This window comes from Sorex araneus, chromosome 5 (genome assembly GCF_027595985.1).
Source record: "Sorex araneus isolate mSorAra2 chromosome 5, mSorAra2.pri, whole genome shotgun sequence".
Lineage (NCBI taxonomy): Eukaryota > Metazoa > Chordata > Mammalia > Eulipotyphla > Soricidae > Sorex > Sorex araneus.
The window spans coordinates 114,747,043-114,760,928 of NC_073306.1; the positions used below are offsets into that span (position 1 = coordinate 114,747,043).

Consider the following 13,886-nt stretch of genomic DNA (forward strand, 5'->3'; position numbering starts at 1 on the left):
TGCCATGTGGTCTAGCGGCCAGTGATCCACCTACAGTCTTACAAGGATCATACTTCTACCTCAGAACACAGAACCCTGGGGACTCTGTTCCGTCTGTGACCAAACTGGGCGAAGGTCGTGATTATAAACTCTCCTTTCCCTTTAATCAGATGCTAGAGCTGCAAAGTTCCAATCTTCCCTTGAGATGTTTACACACCAGGTCTGATTCCAAAAAATCTGCTTAGTCCCAAAGAAGTTCCTGCATTAATTTCCCAACCTCAGTAGAAATGTCATTTTAGTGGCATAAAAGACACTCTGTCGCCCTAGCACAGTTTGGGGCTGGCAGAAAGGAACATGTTTCCGTGCCTCGTCTAACCAGGATCTCCTACCTAGAACAGACCAGACATGCTGGGGCAACTAAGTCGGGCCAGACAGGGGGAGAAGCAGGTGGCCAGAGTGGAGAGAAGAGGCCCTGATGCTCAGGAGACAGAGCTACAGTCCATCCTTGCAGCCTCTGTTTCCATGGAGACGATTTTTGGTGATCTGTTTTTTCCTCCTATGAATATTTATTAAGCATTGGCCCCAGCACTAAGCATGGACAACTCATTTTGTTTTCAGAACACAGTGAGACAGTAACCTGTGTTTCTTGTTTTATAGTTGTAAACTCTGCACTCCTACCCCCATTCCAACCCAAAGATACGTGTGCTGAAATATAAATGGAGACAATTATCATCCTTTCTCTCTTGGTACTGCCTGATAAACGCTCTGATGAGCGCGGACAGCCTAGACAGGGCCTAGGTTCTTCCACAGCTTTTGGTCATTTAGCTCCCTGGAATCTGAGGATGATGACGGCAAGAGAGATCGTCTCCTTTGGTCTGGAAGGAGAGTGTGAAGGGCCGAGTGTCGGAGGCAGGCAGAGCAGCGGCTCCATCAGGGTCAGGTCCTCCACCCCTCTGTGCCTTGGAGCCTGTTTAAATACAGATCAGACCCCAGGCCTCCCAGAAAGGCTCACTAGGCTCCTGTGCCTGGAAGGTGGTTCTGAATCCAGGAGAGGCTCCTCTGTGAACTGACATCTGAGCAGAGCCGAAGGCAGACTAGGAGGGAGGTGTGATAAGGGGAGCACTCTAGGCAGAGCAGGGCTCTGGACAGAGGAGAATCCAGCCCTTGGCTGATCCTAGGAACCGGGGGGCGTGTGCAGAGGCGGGGAGGAGGGGCACTTGCTTTAAGCCTCGTCAAGTTCTCACTCTTCATTTTAAAAGAACTAAACATTCAGAGGAATTTGGGTTTTTTTTAGAAAATTAAATTTATTTAAACTGTAGTAAGATACACATAAAATATATCAACTTAACCAGCTCTGAATGTAGCATTCAGAGGTACTAAGTCCACTTCCACTACTATCTAATCACCACCATCTCCAAAATTCACTTCATCTTGAAACTGGAACTAAGCCCTAACTCGCCAAGGCCCCAGCCGTCACTTTACTTTCTGGGAATAGGGTCACCATGTTGTGGCTTGTATCAGCACTTCCTTTCTATTTTTAAAATATACTGATGTTTTGGGCTGGAGCGATAGCGAAGTGGGTAGGGCGTTCACCGTGCACGCAGCCCACCCAGGTTCGATTCCTCTGCCCCTCTCGGATAGCCCGGCAAGCTACCAAGAGTATCTCGCCCACATGGCAGAGCCTGGAAAGCTCCCTGTGACATATTTGATATGCCAAAAACAGTAACAACAAGTCTCACAATGGAGACGTCACTGGTACCCAGTCGAGCAAATCGATGAGCAATGACAGTGACAGTGACAGATGTTTTGGGGTCTCCCAGATGGTGCTCAGGTGGTGCCTGGGGCCTGTCCTGGTGATTCCAGTCAGCTGGGCCTGTGTTTCAATGTGAAGGTCGGAGGACATGGTACCCGGCATCAAACAGGTTGGCCACATGCAAGCCACATGTGCCTTAACCCCTATACTCACTCTCTGTCCTGCCCCTCCCCTTTTAAAGCTAAATAATATTTCATCTCCATCATGCTTTGTTTATCCAAGCGTCTGTCCTAGGTATTATTCATGGACATCTTAGTTGCTGCCAATTACTGGCTCCTGTGAAGAATGCTTTATGGAAAGTATTTTTGAGGCCACTGATTTCAATTCTCCTGGGCATATACCCAGGTGTGAATGAAACTGCAGAATCACAGGGGTAATTTTCCGAGTAACCTCTGCACTGCCTTCCTTAGTAGTAAAATATTAAAAAAAAAAAAAAAAAAAAAAAAGCATTTTACTTTTGGTTTTGGGGTTGCACCTAGTGGACCTACTCCTGGCTCTGGGCTCAAAACGGAATCAGGGTCAGCAAGGCTTATTTGCTGTCTGCCTCCTCTTCAGTGCCTCAAGCAAAGCTATTCACATGATCTTTCCTATGTTTTATAAAGACTGCTATGTGGAAAATCAACTGGAAGGTGGTGCGTAGAAAGGCAGATGTATTCTCAAGGAGAGGCTGCGTGGATGAGGGCAGGAGATGCCGGGGGTGGCCAGAGAAAGGGTAGAAGAGGTTTGGAACGGAGAAGAAAGCAGCAGGTTCAAGGTCACTAACGCAACAGAAATGAACCCCACGGGGCCTCAAGGCAGCTTTAGTAACTTGATTTTAGAGACACCAGTTTGCTCCTGAAACCTTAGAGCACTGGGGAAAGAGTTCCAACACGGCATAAAGTGAAACTAAACCGGCCCATCAATTACCAAACAGGTAACTTCACTGCACTGGTGGAAAAACAGCACTAGTCTAAATGGCTTTTGAATGCAGAATTCTGACTAAAAACACCCCCCAGTAGAACATAGTCAAAGAACAAAAGAAATCATTTTTAGAACTGAGTGGCATTGTCCTTGGGAGTTCCTGATGTATTAGTTAAGAAACTATGTATATTTATTTTAGGATCAATCCATGAACACAAGTTTTGATGATACTGGGCACCGGGCACTCCAAAGGAAGACACAAACTGAAATAAAGAGGGAAAGAGTCCCGTGAGAATTAGAAAATGATCAGAGAGAGAACCTAGGCATGTGCCCTACCCAGGTCCAGCTCCTGGCACCACAGTCTCCAGGCCATCAATGGGTGCAGCCCTGGACGGCTCCCAGCACCGCTGGGTGTGGTCCAGGTGGCCCTGAGCATTGCAGGGCCCAGTTGGCATCACACACTTGGGCCCTTGCACCGAACTGCCAGCCTGGTTGGTCAAGAATTAGCAGTGGGCACTCCACTGAGCACTGCCTGGGAGCACCCCTAAAGTTTTAAGAAGAAAATTAATTTTATCATCACAGCGACAAGTGATTCTGCTACTGCTAAGGATTATAATAAACAGCTGATAAAAACCACTGCAGCAGAGAATGGTTCATTCATTTCTTCGCAAGATGGAGGAATAAAAGCAGACTATTAAGTCTCCTAGTATGAGATCACTTGCTACACCCAAGTGCGAACAATGTCTTTACTATAGCAGTCTGGCAGACGCTGTCAGAACCAAGAGAGAGCTCAGAACAAATTCAATGCTGAGACAGAAGTCACATACCTGATAACATAACAATGAACACAGATTCACCTACAAAGTCCTCCTGTTGAAAATGCTCAGCCTGAATAGGGTGATGAGGGGGAAACGATCTGAGCACTCGACACGATGACTAATCTTTAGTCTTCAAAAACGCCCAATACCAAAAGCACTTCTACGGAACTTTCATATTAAATGCAATTACAGAGTCATGGAAATAAATGCCAATGTGTGCTCCCTGAGTAGACGAGGAAACGCCAGCACACTCATGATCAGAGACGAGCTACACAGCACAGCACTGTGATGAGTGCGGCAGCCAGAGCCCGGGCTGCACTCACCCTCCCTGTGACGAGCACAGTTTGTACAGGAACAAGGAGGACAGCAGAAACAGTCAGAAGTAAAAGCACATAAAATCTGAAAATAATTCTGATGATTCAAAAAAAAAGGAAAACTAAGCAAATGATAAAAATGGATAAATCTAGGTGATGGGTATAAGGGTAGTCACTAACAGTTTTGCCAACTATCTTTTCTAGCCTTTCCTGGTTTTGGCTTTGGGCCTCCTCTGGCAGTGCTCAAGAGCTAGTCCTGGCTCTGTGCTCGGGAGTGACCTCTGACGGTGCTCAGGGAGCACATGTGGTGCTGGGTATTGGAACCAGGTTTTGCATCTCACTAACCCAAACTATCTTTCTTTGGTGTTGTAATTCAAGCAAAAAGTTAAAATGAGAACTTTCGAGCAAGATTAGGAAAATATATTTGCAAAGACACAGAGGCTACAGGACTATTAACTAAAATATTATTAAAGCTCAACAGAAACTTTAAGCAGACCACCCCCCTCACCAAACAATATATATAAAAGGTAGATGAGCACAGAAACGCAGCATCCTATCACTACAACACCATAAATTAAAACAACGAGATGCCACTACGCAGATTAGAATGCCCCAAGTCTGTAAAACACACACCACAAAATACCTGGGAAAATATGGAGTGATGAAACTTATTTACTGTTGGTAAACGTACAAATGGTAGCACTGTTTTAGAAAGGCCCGGCAGTTTCTTGTGAAACACAGCTCCACGCCACAAGGATGACCATTTAATCCTTACTCTAAGCATGTGGGGCGACCCTAAGTGTGGATTCATCCACTGCACCAAAAGCACCACTCTGGGGCAGAGTATGACCACAAGAGGCTGTGTAGACACAGGCATGTGTGTGGCCATGGCCCTGCAGGGAGCTGCACTTGGTTTGAGACGCTCTGAAAAACCAAAGCTGGGGAGAACAGGAGACCGGGCGAGGGGGTCCCTTTCCAGGAATCTGCTCTCTGATCCCACCACTAACTCCCCCAACCCCACACTCTGCGACCAATGCTGCTCTGGTGGGCTCCTGGCTCAAGTTACTTCACTTCCTGAGCCAACTTTCATGAGTCTTCTCTGAGAAGAACACTTTCAATTAAGAGTGAACAACTTTCGGTTAGAAATAAAACGAGAACTGAGAAGTCAGTATTTGGGAGACAAAAGAGTCTTCCGGAAACCTTCTTCTGGACATTTCCACCCAGTCCTTTCGTCTGGCCACTGAGTCTCTCATCTTATCCCCTGGGAACGCCCCCACTCAGAAGTACCTGTGAAAGTCACCCAGGTGTTCTGAATCAATATAATCATCCAAATTCAGGGTCAAGTCTGACACTTGCTGTGAGCCACATTCCTAGAAAAATGCAAACAGAAAAATGAGAGAACAGGAGTATTTCTGGGCTAAGTGGGTTGGAAGGAGTGGGGAGAAGTTTAACAATTGAATCTTCAACTTGAATAGATCTATGCATTTCAAGACATCACAAGGACTGAAATACGCTTCTTATGCTTGGGAGCTTCCCTGACATGGGAAATCACCTTTCCAAGCAGAGCACAGAAAACTTCCTTCATTCCCTTGAGCTCTTTTGAGGTTTAAGCACGTGAATACAACTGAGAGCCTAAATGGAAGTACAACTTTTGACTTGGAGGTGGGTGACAAGGAGAAGCCAGCCTGCAGATGGCAGATATCAACTAAAGAGGGAGGGGTTGGAGCGACAGCATAGCGGGAGGGCATTTGCCTTGCACATGACTGACCGGGTTCGATTTCCACCATCCCATCTGGTCCCCTGAGCACTGCCAAGAGTAATTCCTGAGTGCAGAGCCAGGAGTAACCCTTGTGCATCGCCGGGTGTGACCCAAAAGAAAATAAGAAAAAAAAAAAAAAGAGGGAAACAGTATGGACAACAGGCCTGGGGTCAGCAGTGCAGGGGAGGGCACCAGGCTGGTGGCCCAGTACCTAGTACCTGGGGCAGCAGCAGTGGTTTCCGTGGAATGTTTAAGGGGACTGTTCTGAAGACCAGACCAGAAATCTGATCAATTCAATGATCGACCCATCCTGATTCTTTTAATAAACCTATGTGTGTAAAGTAACTGAATAGACTGATTAAAGACCTAAATAGTTAATAAAAGGAAGATGAATAAATTGAATCTAAATAGTTAATAAACGGGAGATAAATCTAAATAGTTAACACTGAATAAATTACAGTGCCAAAGAATACTACACAGTAGAGTCTGCAGGACAGATTTATAATCGCTCCATGCATAGTCTGTAAAACATACTGGGTGAGGAGAGCAAGATGCAGGACAGGGCAGACACTTTTAGCACACGTATAAATAATAGTGGCACACTATTAGCGGTCCTCATGGTGCTTATAGGCAGAACATAAACATTATCAGGGCATGAATATGTAACTGCCAATTGTGGTCAAGCACCAGGCAGGAAAATAAAAGGATGGTGTAAAAGCAAAATGTAGATTCTCCTGGCAGGGAGAATGGAACTTTTGAGATGAGCCAGCCAGAGCAGAGGAAGGCATGCTTTGGGTATGGTGGCCAATGGTGGAGGGGAAGAACTTTCCAGCACAAGGAGCATGAAGTGTCAAACCTTCCAGGCAATACACAAGTCACTGTCACTGTGATCCCGCTGCTTATCAATCTGCTCGAGCGAGCACCAGTAACGTCTCATTGTGAGACTTATCATTACTGTTTTGGCATACCGAATACACCACGGGGAGCTTGCCAGCCTCTGCCGTGAGGGTGCGATACTCTTGGTAGCTCGCCGGGCTCACCGAGAGGGGTGGAGGAATCGAACATGGGTCAGCTGCGTGCAAGGTGAAAGCCCTTCTGCTGTGCTATCGCTCCAGCCCAATACACAAGCAGGCCCAGTGAAAAGCTAGAAGAGCCAGTTCCCTGGGACTGCACTGAGCTTTCTGCCCTCTTACTGTCTGCCACTAAACAGACTGACCTTGTTTACCCGTCAGTGGTTATCTGACTGGTTCCCGTGATGGAAAGTCCTCCTCCCGTCTACAAAAGCCAGCTAGTGGGCATCTCTAAGCACACGGCTTTTTTTATACTTAAGTGTCTTTATCTCTATTCCACTATTCACCTCAGGTCAGGTAAGGACTTTATAAGCACTTAAGGTTCTAGAGTTACAGTGTTCATGGATTTCAAAAAGGTGCCCAATGTCCACCGCCAGAGGCCAGCCCCTGCACCCAGCACTCACCAGCACGTTGATGATCATGCTGTTCTCCACGGTGACGGCCTTTAGGAGGAGTTTTTTGGACCCATCCTTAGACTCATACCGGAGGACATACAGGTCTTTGTTGCTGTTCCACTCGGGAGGCAGAAGTTCTGATTTCTTATCGCTGGGACCTGGCTAAGGAGACAGCAGGGTACAGACGAGGATCAGGACGCAGAACTCTCAAGGACCCTCGTCCCTTGCACTCATTGCCTTGATGCATGGAGGTCAGAAGGCAGGAACCCAAAGTCACACAGCAAGTCAGAGGCGTGGGAGCCAGGCCCGAACCCTCTTCTTGTGCTCCTCCCTCGCTGCTGTCTTTATGACACAGCCCCGGGTAGGACCTGTCAAGAAATCTGCAGCCTTGGTTTAAAGAGAAACTCCATCTCCTGCCAAGAACAAGGCCAGTCACCTCGGGGCTACTGTGAGGTTAGGAACTCGCGCTATCTGCCACAGGATCACCACGTTGCTGGGGACATACACACACACTGTGCGTGCCCCCTGGGGGCGACGGACAGAGGTTCGAAGCCTCTCCTCTTTCCACTGGGGAGAGGGGTCCCACCACTCTACATGTCCTGTGTGAAGACTTGGCTGAAAGATAAGGAAACTCACAGGACTGAAGCAAACTGAAACCCACAGAAACAAAAGTGAAACTAATCCAACCACTGCGCTCCTTCTAGGAAAGAGAAACTATTCCCCTCCCCCAATAAGCTGCTGGGAAATACGGAAGTATTTTGGAAGCAGGGTGTTCCGCCAGGTGGGGGACGAGTACAGAAAGATCCAGGGATGCAGCTGAGACCTAAGGTGCAAGTGGGGGTACTTTCTGCTGTTTATTTAAAGGTAGATTTGTGTGTGTGTGTGGAGGGGGGGTACTACGTAATTATTTTCCTGACAACCCACCAGATTTTTTTTTTAATCAGTAATAATCTCCCTGCTCTCCATTTTTATTGAATCACTGTGAGGTACACAGTTGCCAAGTTGTTCGTGACTGGGTTTCAGGTCATACAATGCTCTAATACCCATCCCTTCACCAGTGCACACACAATTCCCACCACCAATGTCCCCAGGAGTGCCACCCGTCCTCCCCAGCCTGGCTCCATGGCAGACACTTCTGTCTGTCTGTCTGTCTGTCTGTCTGTCTGTCTGTCTGTCTGCCCCCCACCCCTGACCCCGGGCCTCTTAGGCACCGTGGTTTGCAATACAGATACTAAAAGGTCACCATGTATATCACTTTGCCCATGACTCTTTACCGAGGATCATTTGGCCTGCTCACTACCCCATCACTCCTGGCTGCTAAATCAGAGTTCTGGGGTCCGGGAGGCGCAGCTCCTACTGCACTGGCATCAACGTTCCCAGCCCGAGGGCGGCCCTGACACAGGGCAGACTGACGAGGCTGCGGGGCCCTGGCCCTGGTGATAACAGGCAGACATGGTATCCAACAGTCCTCCAGGCCCTGACATCAGTATCAGGCGTCCCAGAGAGCCACCGATGGAAACCCGCCAGCGAGCGCACCAAGGCTGAGCTACCTCTCCTCTGATGGGAAACAGCGGCTTGGGGGCTGCGCACTGCCCGAGGCCCCGTGAGGCAGGGGCAGAATGGGTCCAGGTGGGCAGCTGCTGGGGGCTTTTATCAGCAAGGCCAGCTGCACAGGCCCCAAGAAAGGGAGGACGGTCCCTCTGACCGAGACCTGGGCCTGGTGGCACCGTGTCACAGCCACAAGTCCACCCCACGGCCTAGGCGCCGAAACACAGGCAGAGGGAACAGAATCCTCAGGCTCCACCTGAAATCTACGGCCACCTTTGTCGCCCCGCCACCTGGCCAACCCAGGAGCTGGAAAGCCAGTTCTAGCTTCAAGCAACAATTTAAGCACAAGAGTCTTTGAGAAGCCAACGGCTATGTTACTCTCTTAGTCAGACTCTACGTACACAATTTCCCTGTGTCAAGGGAGACAACATCAAAGAGAAAAGGCAGACATTTCACTTTTCTGTTTAGTTGTCAGAACAAGATGACACGACCAAGTGGACACCCAGGACGCCTTCCATGCTCTTATCACCTCCCAGAGGGTGGCGGGAAGTGGCTCGAGGTCACGTAAACATCTTTAGTTTGACAAACACCCTTGGTCAGCAGAGTCTGCTAGCCTCAACCAGAAAGCGCCCCCACACCCCCCCACAAATATAACAATAGTAATGACGCCTCTGCATGGTACTCTACTTGGAATGTAAGGAGACACCACAGGGAAAAGCAAAAACACCCCCACCACACACACACACACACACACACACACACACACACACACACACACACACACACACACACACACACACACACACACACACCCCCACCAGGAGTGGGATACAAACGCCTGCCCCATGGAGGGAGGTACAATTAGCACCAGGGGCAGACTGCCAGTGGGCACCCCTCACTTCTGGCAGGCTGGGGTGGAGGGTGGAAGGAAACTGGGACCGTGGGTGGTGGGAAAAGTACACTGGTGAAGGGACGCATGTTGGAACACTATGACTGAAATCCAATCGTGAACAACTTTGTAAATGTGTTCATCACTGTGATTCAATTAAAAAACATTTCTTAAAAAAGGCCATCATATTCTCTCTGCACATTTTTGAAAATTTCGGGGCGCACAGTTTACAGTAAGGGGGGGTGACAGGCACTAGCTGAAGAAGCCAATCCCAGCTCGATGTCCCTAAAGTGTCAGGGGACTCAGCCAAAGCTGACATGGTGAGGGAAAGCAGCGGGGCGTCTGTGGAACGGGGTCTGGGCGGGGAGCCAGGCAGACCTTCCAAACAGGCTCCCCGGGGCCAGGTGCCCGGCCTGCCTGCCCTGCAGCACAGGGACCCGGCAGGAGCGAGTGACCAGAGTGAGGCAGGTGAGGACAGAGCAGCATGGACCCATTAGACCTGACGGAAAGGAAAGGGGAGAACGCGGGGACCCCCGGGCCAGCAGGGAAGCCCAAGGTCTGGGCCAGGCGTCAGTCCTCTCTGCAGTCCCCTGTCCCCAGCCCAGCTCTGCCATCAGCGTCCCGGGAAGAGTGGACGGAGCTGACGGGGCTGGGAAAGCCCCTCAAGGCCAGAAGCCCACTGCAGTGGGCCGCGGGGGAGACAGAGACCAGCCACTGGGAGGGGACGTGTGGCGCTTAAAAGTGGGGCTGGGGGCTCCCTACCTGACCCCAGTGGGAACGGTGACAGGCAAGACAGGTGGGAAGAAGTGCAGGTACAACAGAAAGGCCACAGCCAGGCAGTGCTAGGAAAAGGAGGCGTGGGTGTGGGTGGAGGGGTTCTGGTTAGTCACACCTAGGATATGTATGTGTATTTGTGTCTGTGTGTGTGTTGGGGGGTCCTCAATAGACACACGCCCAGGGTGTGTGCTGGGGGGGGGCGTCCTTGCTAGATTCACACCCAGGATATGTGCGTATCTATGTTGGGGGGTCTTTGTTAAACTCACGTGTGTGAGAGAGACACTCATGCCCATGTGTGTGTGTATCTTGACGTGTGTGTGTGGTGGGTGTGTGTGGTTTGTGATATGTCTGTGTGTCTGTGTGTGTGTAGTTGTCGGTGCTTGTGTGTCTGTGTATTTGTGTGCCTGTATGTGCGTGTGTGTATGTGCTTGTGTCTGTGTGTTTGTGTGCCTGTGTGTGCGTGTATATGCGCGTGTCTGTGTGTCTGTATGTGCATGTCTGTGTATGTGTCTGTGCGTGCGTGTCTGTGTGTGCGTGTGTGTCTGTGCGTGTCTGTGTCTGTGTGTGTGCGTGTCTGTGCGTGTGTGTCTGTTATGTGTGCTCGTGTGTCTGTGTGTGTGCGTGTCTGTGTTTGCGTGTCTGCGTGTGTCCGTGTGCGTGTCTGTATGTGTGCTTGTGTGTCTGTATGTGTGCTTGTGTCTGTGTGTGTGCGTGTCTGTGTTTGCGTGTCTGTGCGTCTGCGTGCTTGTGTGTCTGTAGGTGTGCTCGTGTGTCTGTGTGTGCGTGTCCGTGTGTGCGTGTCCCTCGCGCGTACCTGCTCGCCGGCGCCCAGGCCGGAGTAGCCGTGCGTGACCAGCTCCCAGTGCAGGAAGCAGACGAGCGCGTCCTGCGCGCAGCTGAGCGAGGGCGCGGCCGACGCGAACAGGACCTCCAGGCCCGCCATGCCGCTCACGGCCGCTCCGCCGCCTCCGCCGCCTCCGCCGCCTCCGCCGCCTCCGCCGCCTCCGCGCCCGGCGACTCCGGCTGCTCCTCGGGCCGCCGCGGCGTCTCCACCTGCGGCCGAAACGGGGACGCCCGGGGGGCGGGGCGCGGCTGCCGGAAGTGGCTCCCGGAGCGCCCCGCCTCGCGTCCGGCGGGAAACCCGAGCGCCGCGTTGCAAGTTCCGCCGGGCCGCGCGCGGGCGCCCGGGTCGCGGGGGGGAGAGGTGGCAGGATCCTGAAGCCGCGTCTTCGTGGCTGGCGGGATCGGGGCCTGCCCGCCTTGCTCTGAGCCCGACTCCCCATCCGTATGCAGGGTGGGGGAAGAGGCAACGGGGCTGAAACCTTTCCCCGAAACCGTTGGCACTTGAGCAGTGCCCGCGCTGTGCCACGTGACTCCAGGTGCTTTGCTGGCATTCTTTTCCGTAATCCTCGCAACCCACCCCTATAAGACGGGCGCACTGATCGACCCATTGTGCAGATGAGTGGAACAGGCACGGAGGTGACCGAGATGCCCCTGGCAGCTCGGGAGTAGCAGACACGGGGCAGGAACCCAACAATATGCCTCCTACAACAAAACGTGGACACGCATATTGGGCGCTAGAACCTGTGCCCCACGCCTTGCCTTACTCTCTCTACCATCCTGAGGGATGGTCCCTGATAACCTCTGTTTGCCCATGACAACACCAGCTCAGGGAACTGAAGCTACCGGGATCGCTGGATCCACTATCAAATTTCAGTCCATGCTGGAGGGACCGGAGACTCGGGTGGTGGTGAATGTGCAGTAATTTTGTACATCAAAAACATGAACGTTAACACGATTGTAACCATGTTACAACCTAAACTATAATTTTGGAAAAGAAACCAGTTTCAATCCCTTCCCCTCCTAGACAAATTTCTTCAAATCCACAGCGTTTCTACCTAAACAAATTTAGTTTTTTTCCATCTCAGATGATGCATCATCATCTCACTGGCAAGTGGACCAGGCTTTTAACTGCTAGACTCCATTCTCTGTCTTCCTACGTGTGTGCTATACTCAGCAGCTAAGATTCTGCATACTTTCCAGCTTCCCTGCTTCCGCTTGCTCCGTCCCTTCTGCTGGCAATGCCTTTCTTGTTTACTGAAACATCCCGTGGATTAGTTCATTCAACCCATCATTCACTGAAGCAGTAGATTGGATTCCCATGAACAGGTAGGTATTACTCAAAGGTTCCCATTCAGGGGAGCCCATCCTGTAGTGCCCACTGCAAGCCAGACCCAGATGAACTGGCTGTATTGGTGCCCCCCAAAAGACCCCCCAGTGGAACTCCTCGTGATTTTTCAGAAAAGACAAGAGAATGAGACAAAGATAACCTAGTACTAAAACTGTCAAGCTGGAGGCCCTTGGAGGTCTGTGCAAGCCCCGAAGTATACAACAGATTGTCTGGGGTCAGAGGAGGCTCCTTGGAGGAACAGGTGTCCAAAAAGGACTGAACCGGGATGGGAAGCTGGAAAGTGAATTGAACAAAGGGTGCTCCCACCCAAGGGAACAGTGTCCGCAAAGACTCAGAAGTGTGACGCTCAGCTAACCATGTGTGATGAGAGGATCCATGCCACCTTCTGAGTGAGGCCTTCTCTCATCTTCTCTGCCCAGGACGACTGTCTCCTGTGGGCACTGAGCCACAGCTGGATGGTCAGGGGAAAGTATGGGACAGCGTGTGAGCTGCTGGCTTCCTTGGCGGAAAAGGGAATTTTTTACTGGAGCTGACTAGAATGGCTGGTTCGTGGTGCTGATAGAAAGCATGCTGACTACTGGTCAGTTTATTACCACTTGAAGTTTTTTTTATGGGCATGTACACCTCTCAGCTGGACAGACAGCAGCTCCACTTCCACCCCTTGGCTCACCACTGCTTGGCATACAGTCAGCGAGCTCCAGGGTCCCATTGCATCTAGGTTCTTTGTGATGCACCGTTATCTCCATGTGAGCTTGAGTTGTCTCCGAAGCCAACAGGAAACAAAGATTTGAGTATTTGGGGGGGGGTAATTGTGTCCAGAGCAGCCATAGTTGGGTGGGGCACGGGCAGAAAAGGTAGGACAGCTCAGAGGCATCATCAACTGGATTATCTCTGGGGCCCGTGTACAATGTGTCTGACGATGGCATAATTCAGGGCTTGGGAACTGGGAGATTTTTGTTTTTTACCTACCCTTCCACAGCCGCTGGTTGAAGGCCACTTCTGGGAATATGAATACCCTCAGTCTAGAGGCGTTTAGAGCAAGCAACCTTGGTTATTTAGAGATGACCTCTGAGCAGGGGCACTGTAAAGTGATATATATATGCCCATCCCACTAGGAACCAGTCAGTCTTTGATGACCGCTGGTCCTGCTGCCAGCTTAGGGTGGACACTTGCACCTTTATTTTGAGAATGCACGTAGGTGATAGCTCTTAGTGACTTAGCATTAGTTTGTGACTCACTTGGGGGCTAGTACTGTGTTCTTAGTGCCCTAGATCTCAGGATTCTCCATGGATGGGGACAAATGGGAGGAATCCCCCACTCCCACTCTGGGCTAAAGACTGTCTCATGCCCCCACCCCCTGCTGACCCAGTACTTTCTGTGGTCGTACCTCCATCAACGAGGGTCTTCCCTATGAGCCCTGTGAGTGGCTTGGT

At 50.7% G+C, this 13,886-nt stretch overlaps 1 protein-coding gene across 2 annotated transcripts in view; it reads right to left on the bottom strand.

Annotated features, from left to right (window-relative positions):
- Positions 1–11,331, bottom strand: part of PSMF1 (proteasome inhibitor subunit 1) — a 32,813-nt gene extending 21,482 nt beyond the window's left edge. The window contains exons 1-3 of one of the 2 annotated variants that reach the window (XM_004612603.2): positions 11,077–11,331; positions 7,058–7,210; positions 5,112–5,194 (exon numbers count right to left, since the gene is read on the bottom strand). In XM_004612603.2, coding sequence (XP_004612660.1) covers positions 5,112–5,194; positions 7,058–7,210; positions 11,077–11,205 — 365 coding nt within the window. In that variant the 5' untranslated portion in view covers positions 11,206–11,331. The remainder of the gene's footprint in view (positions 1–5,111; positions 5,195–7,057; positions 7,211–11,076) is intronic. The other variant, XM_055137634.1, reaches the window with a different exon arrangement.
- Between the last annotated feature and the right edge of the window lie 2,555 nt (positions 11,332–13,886).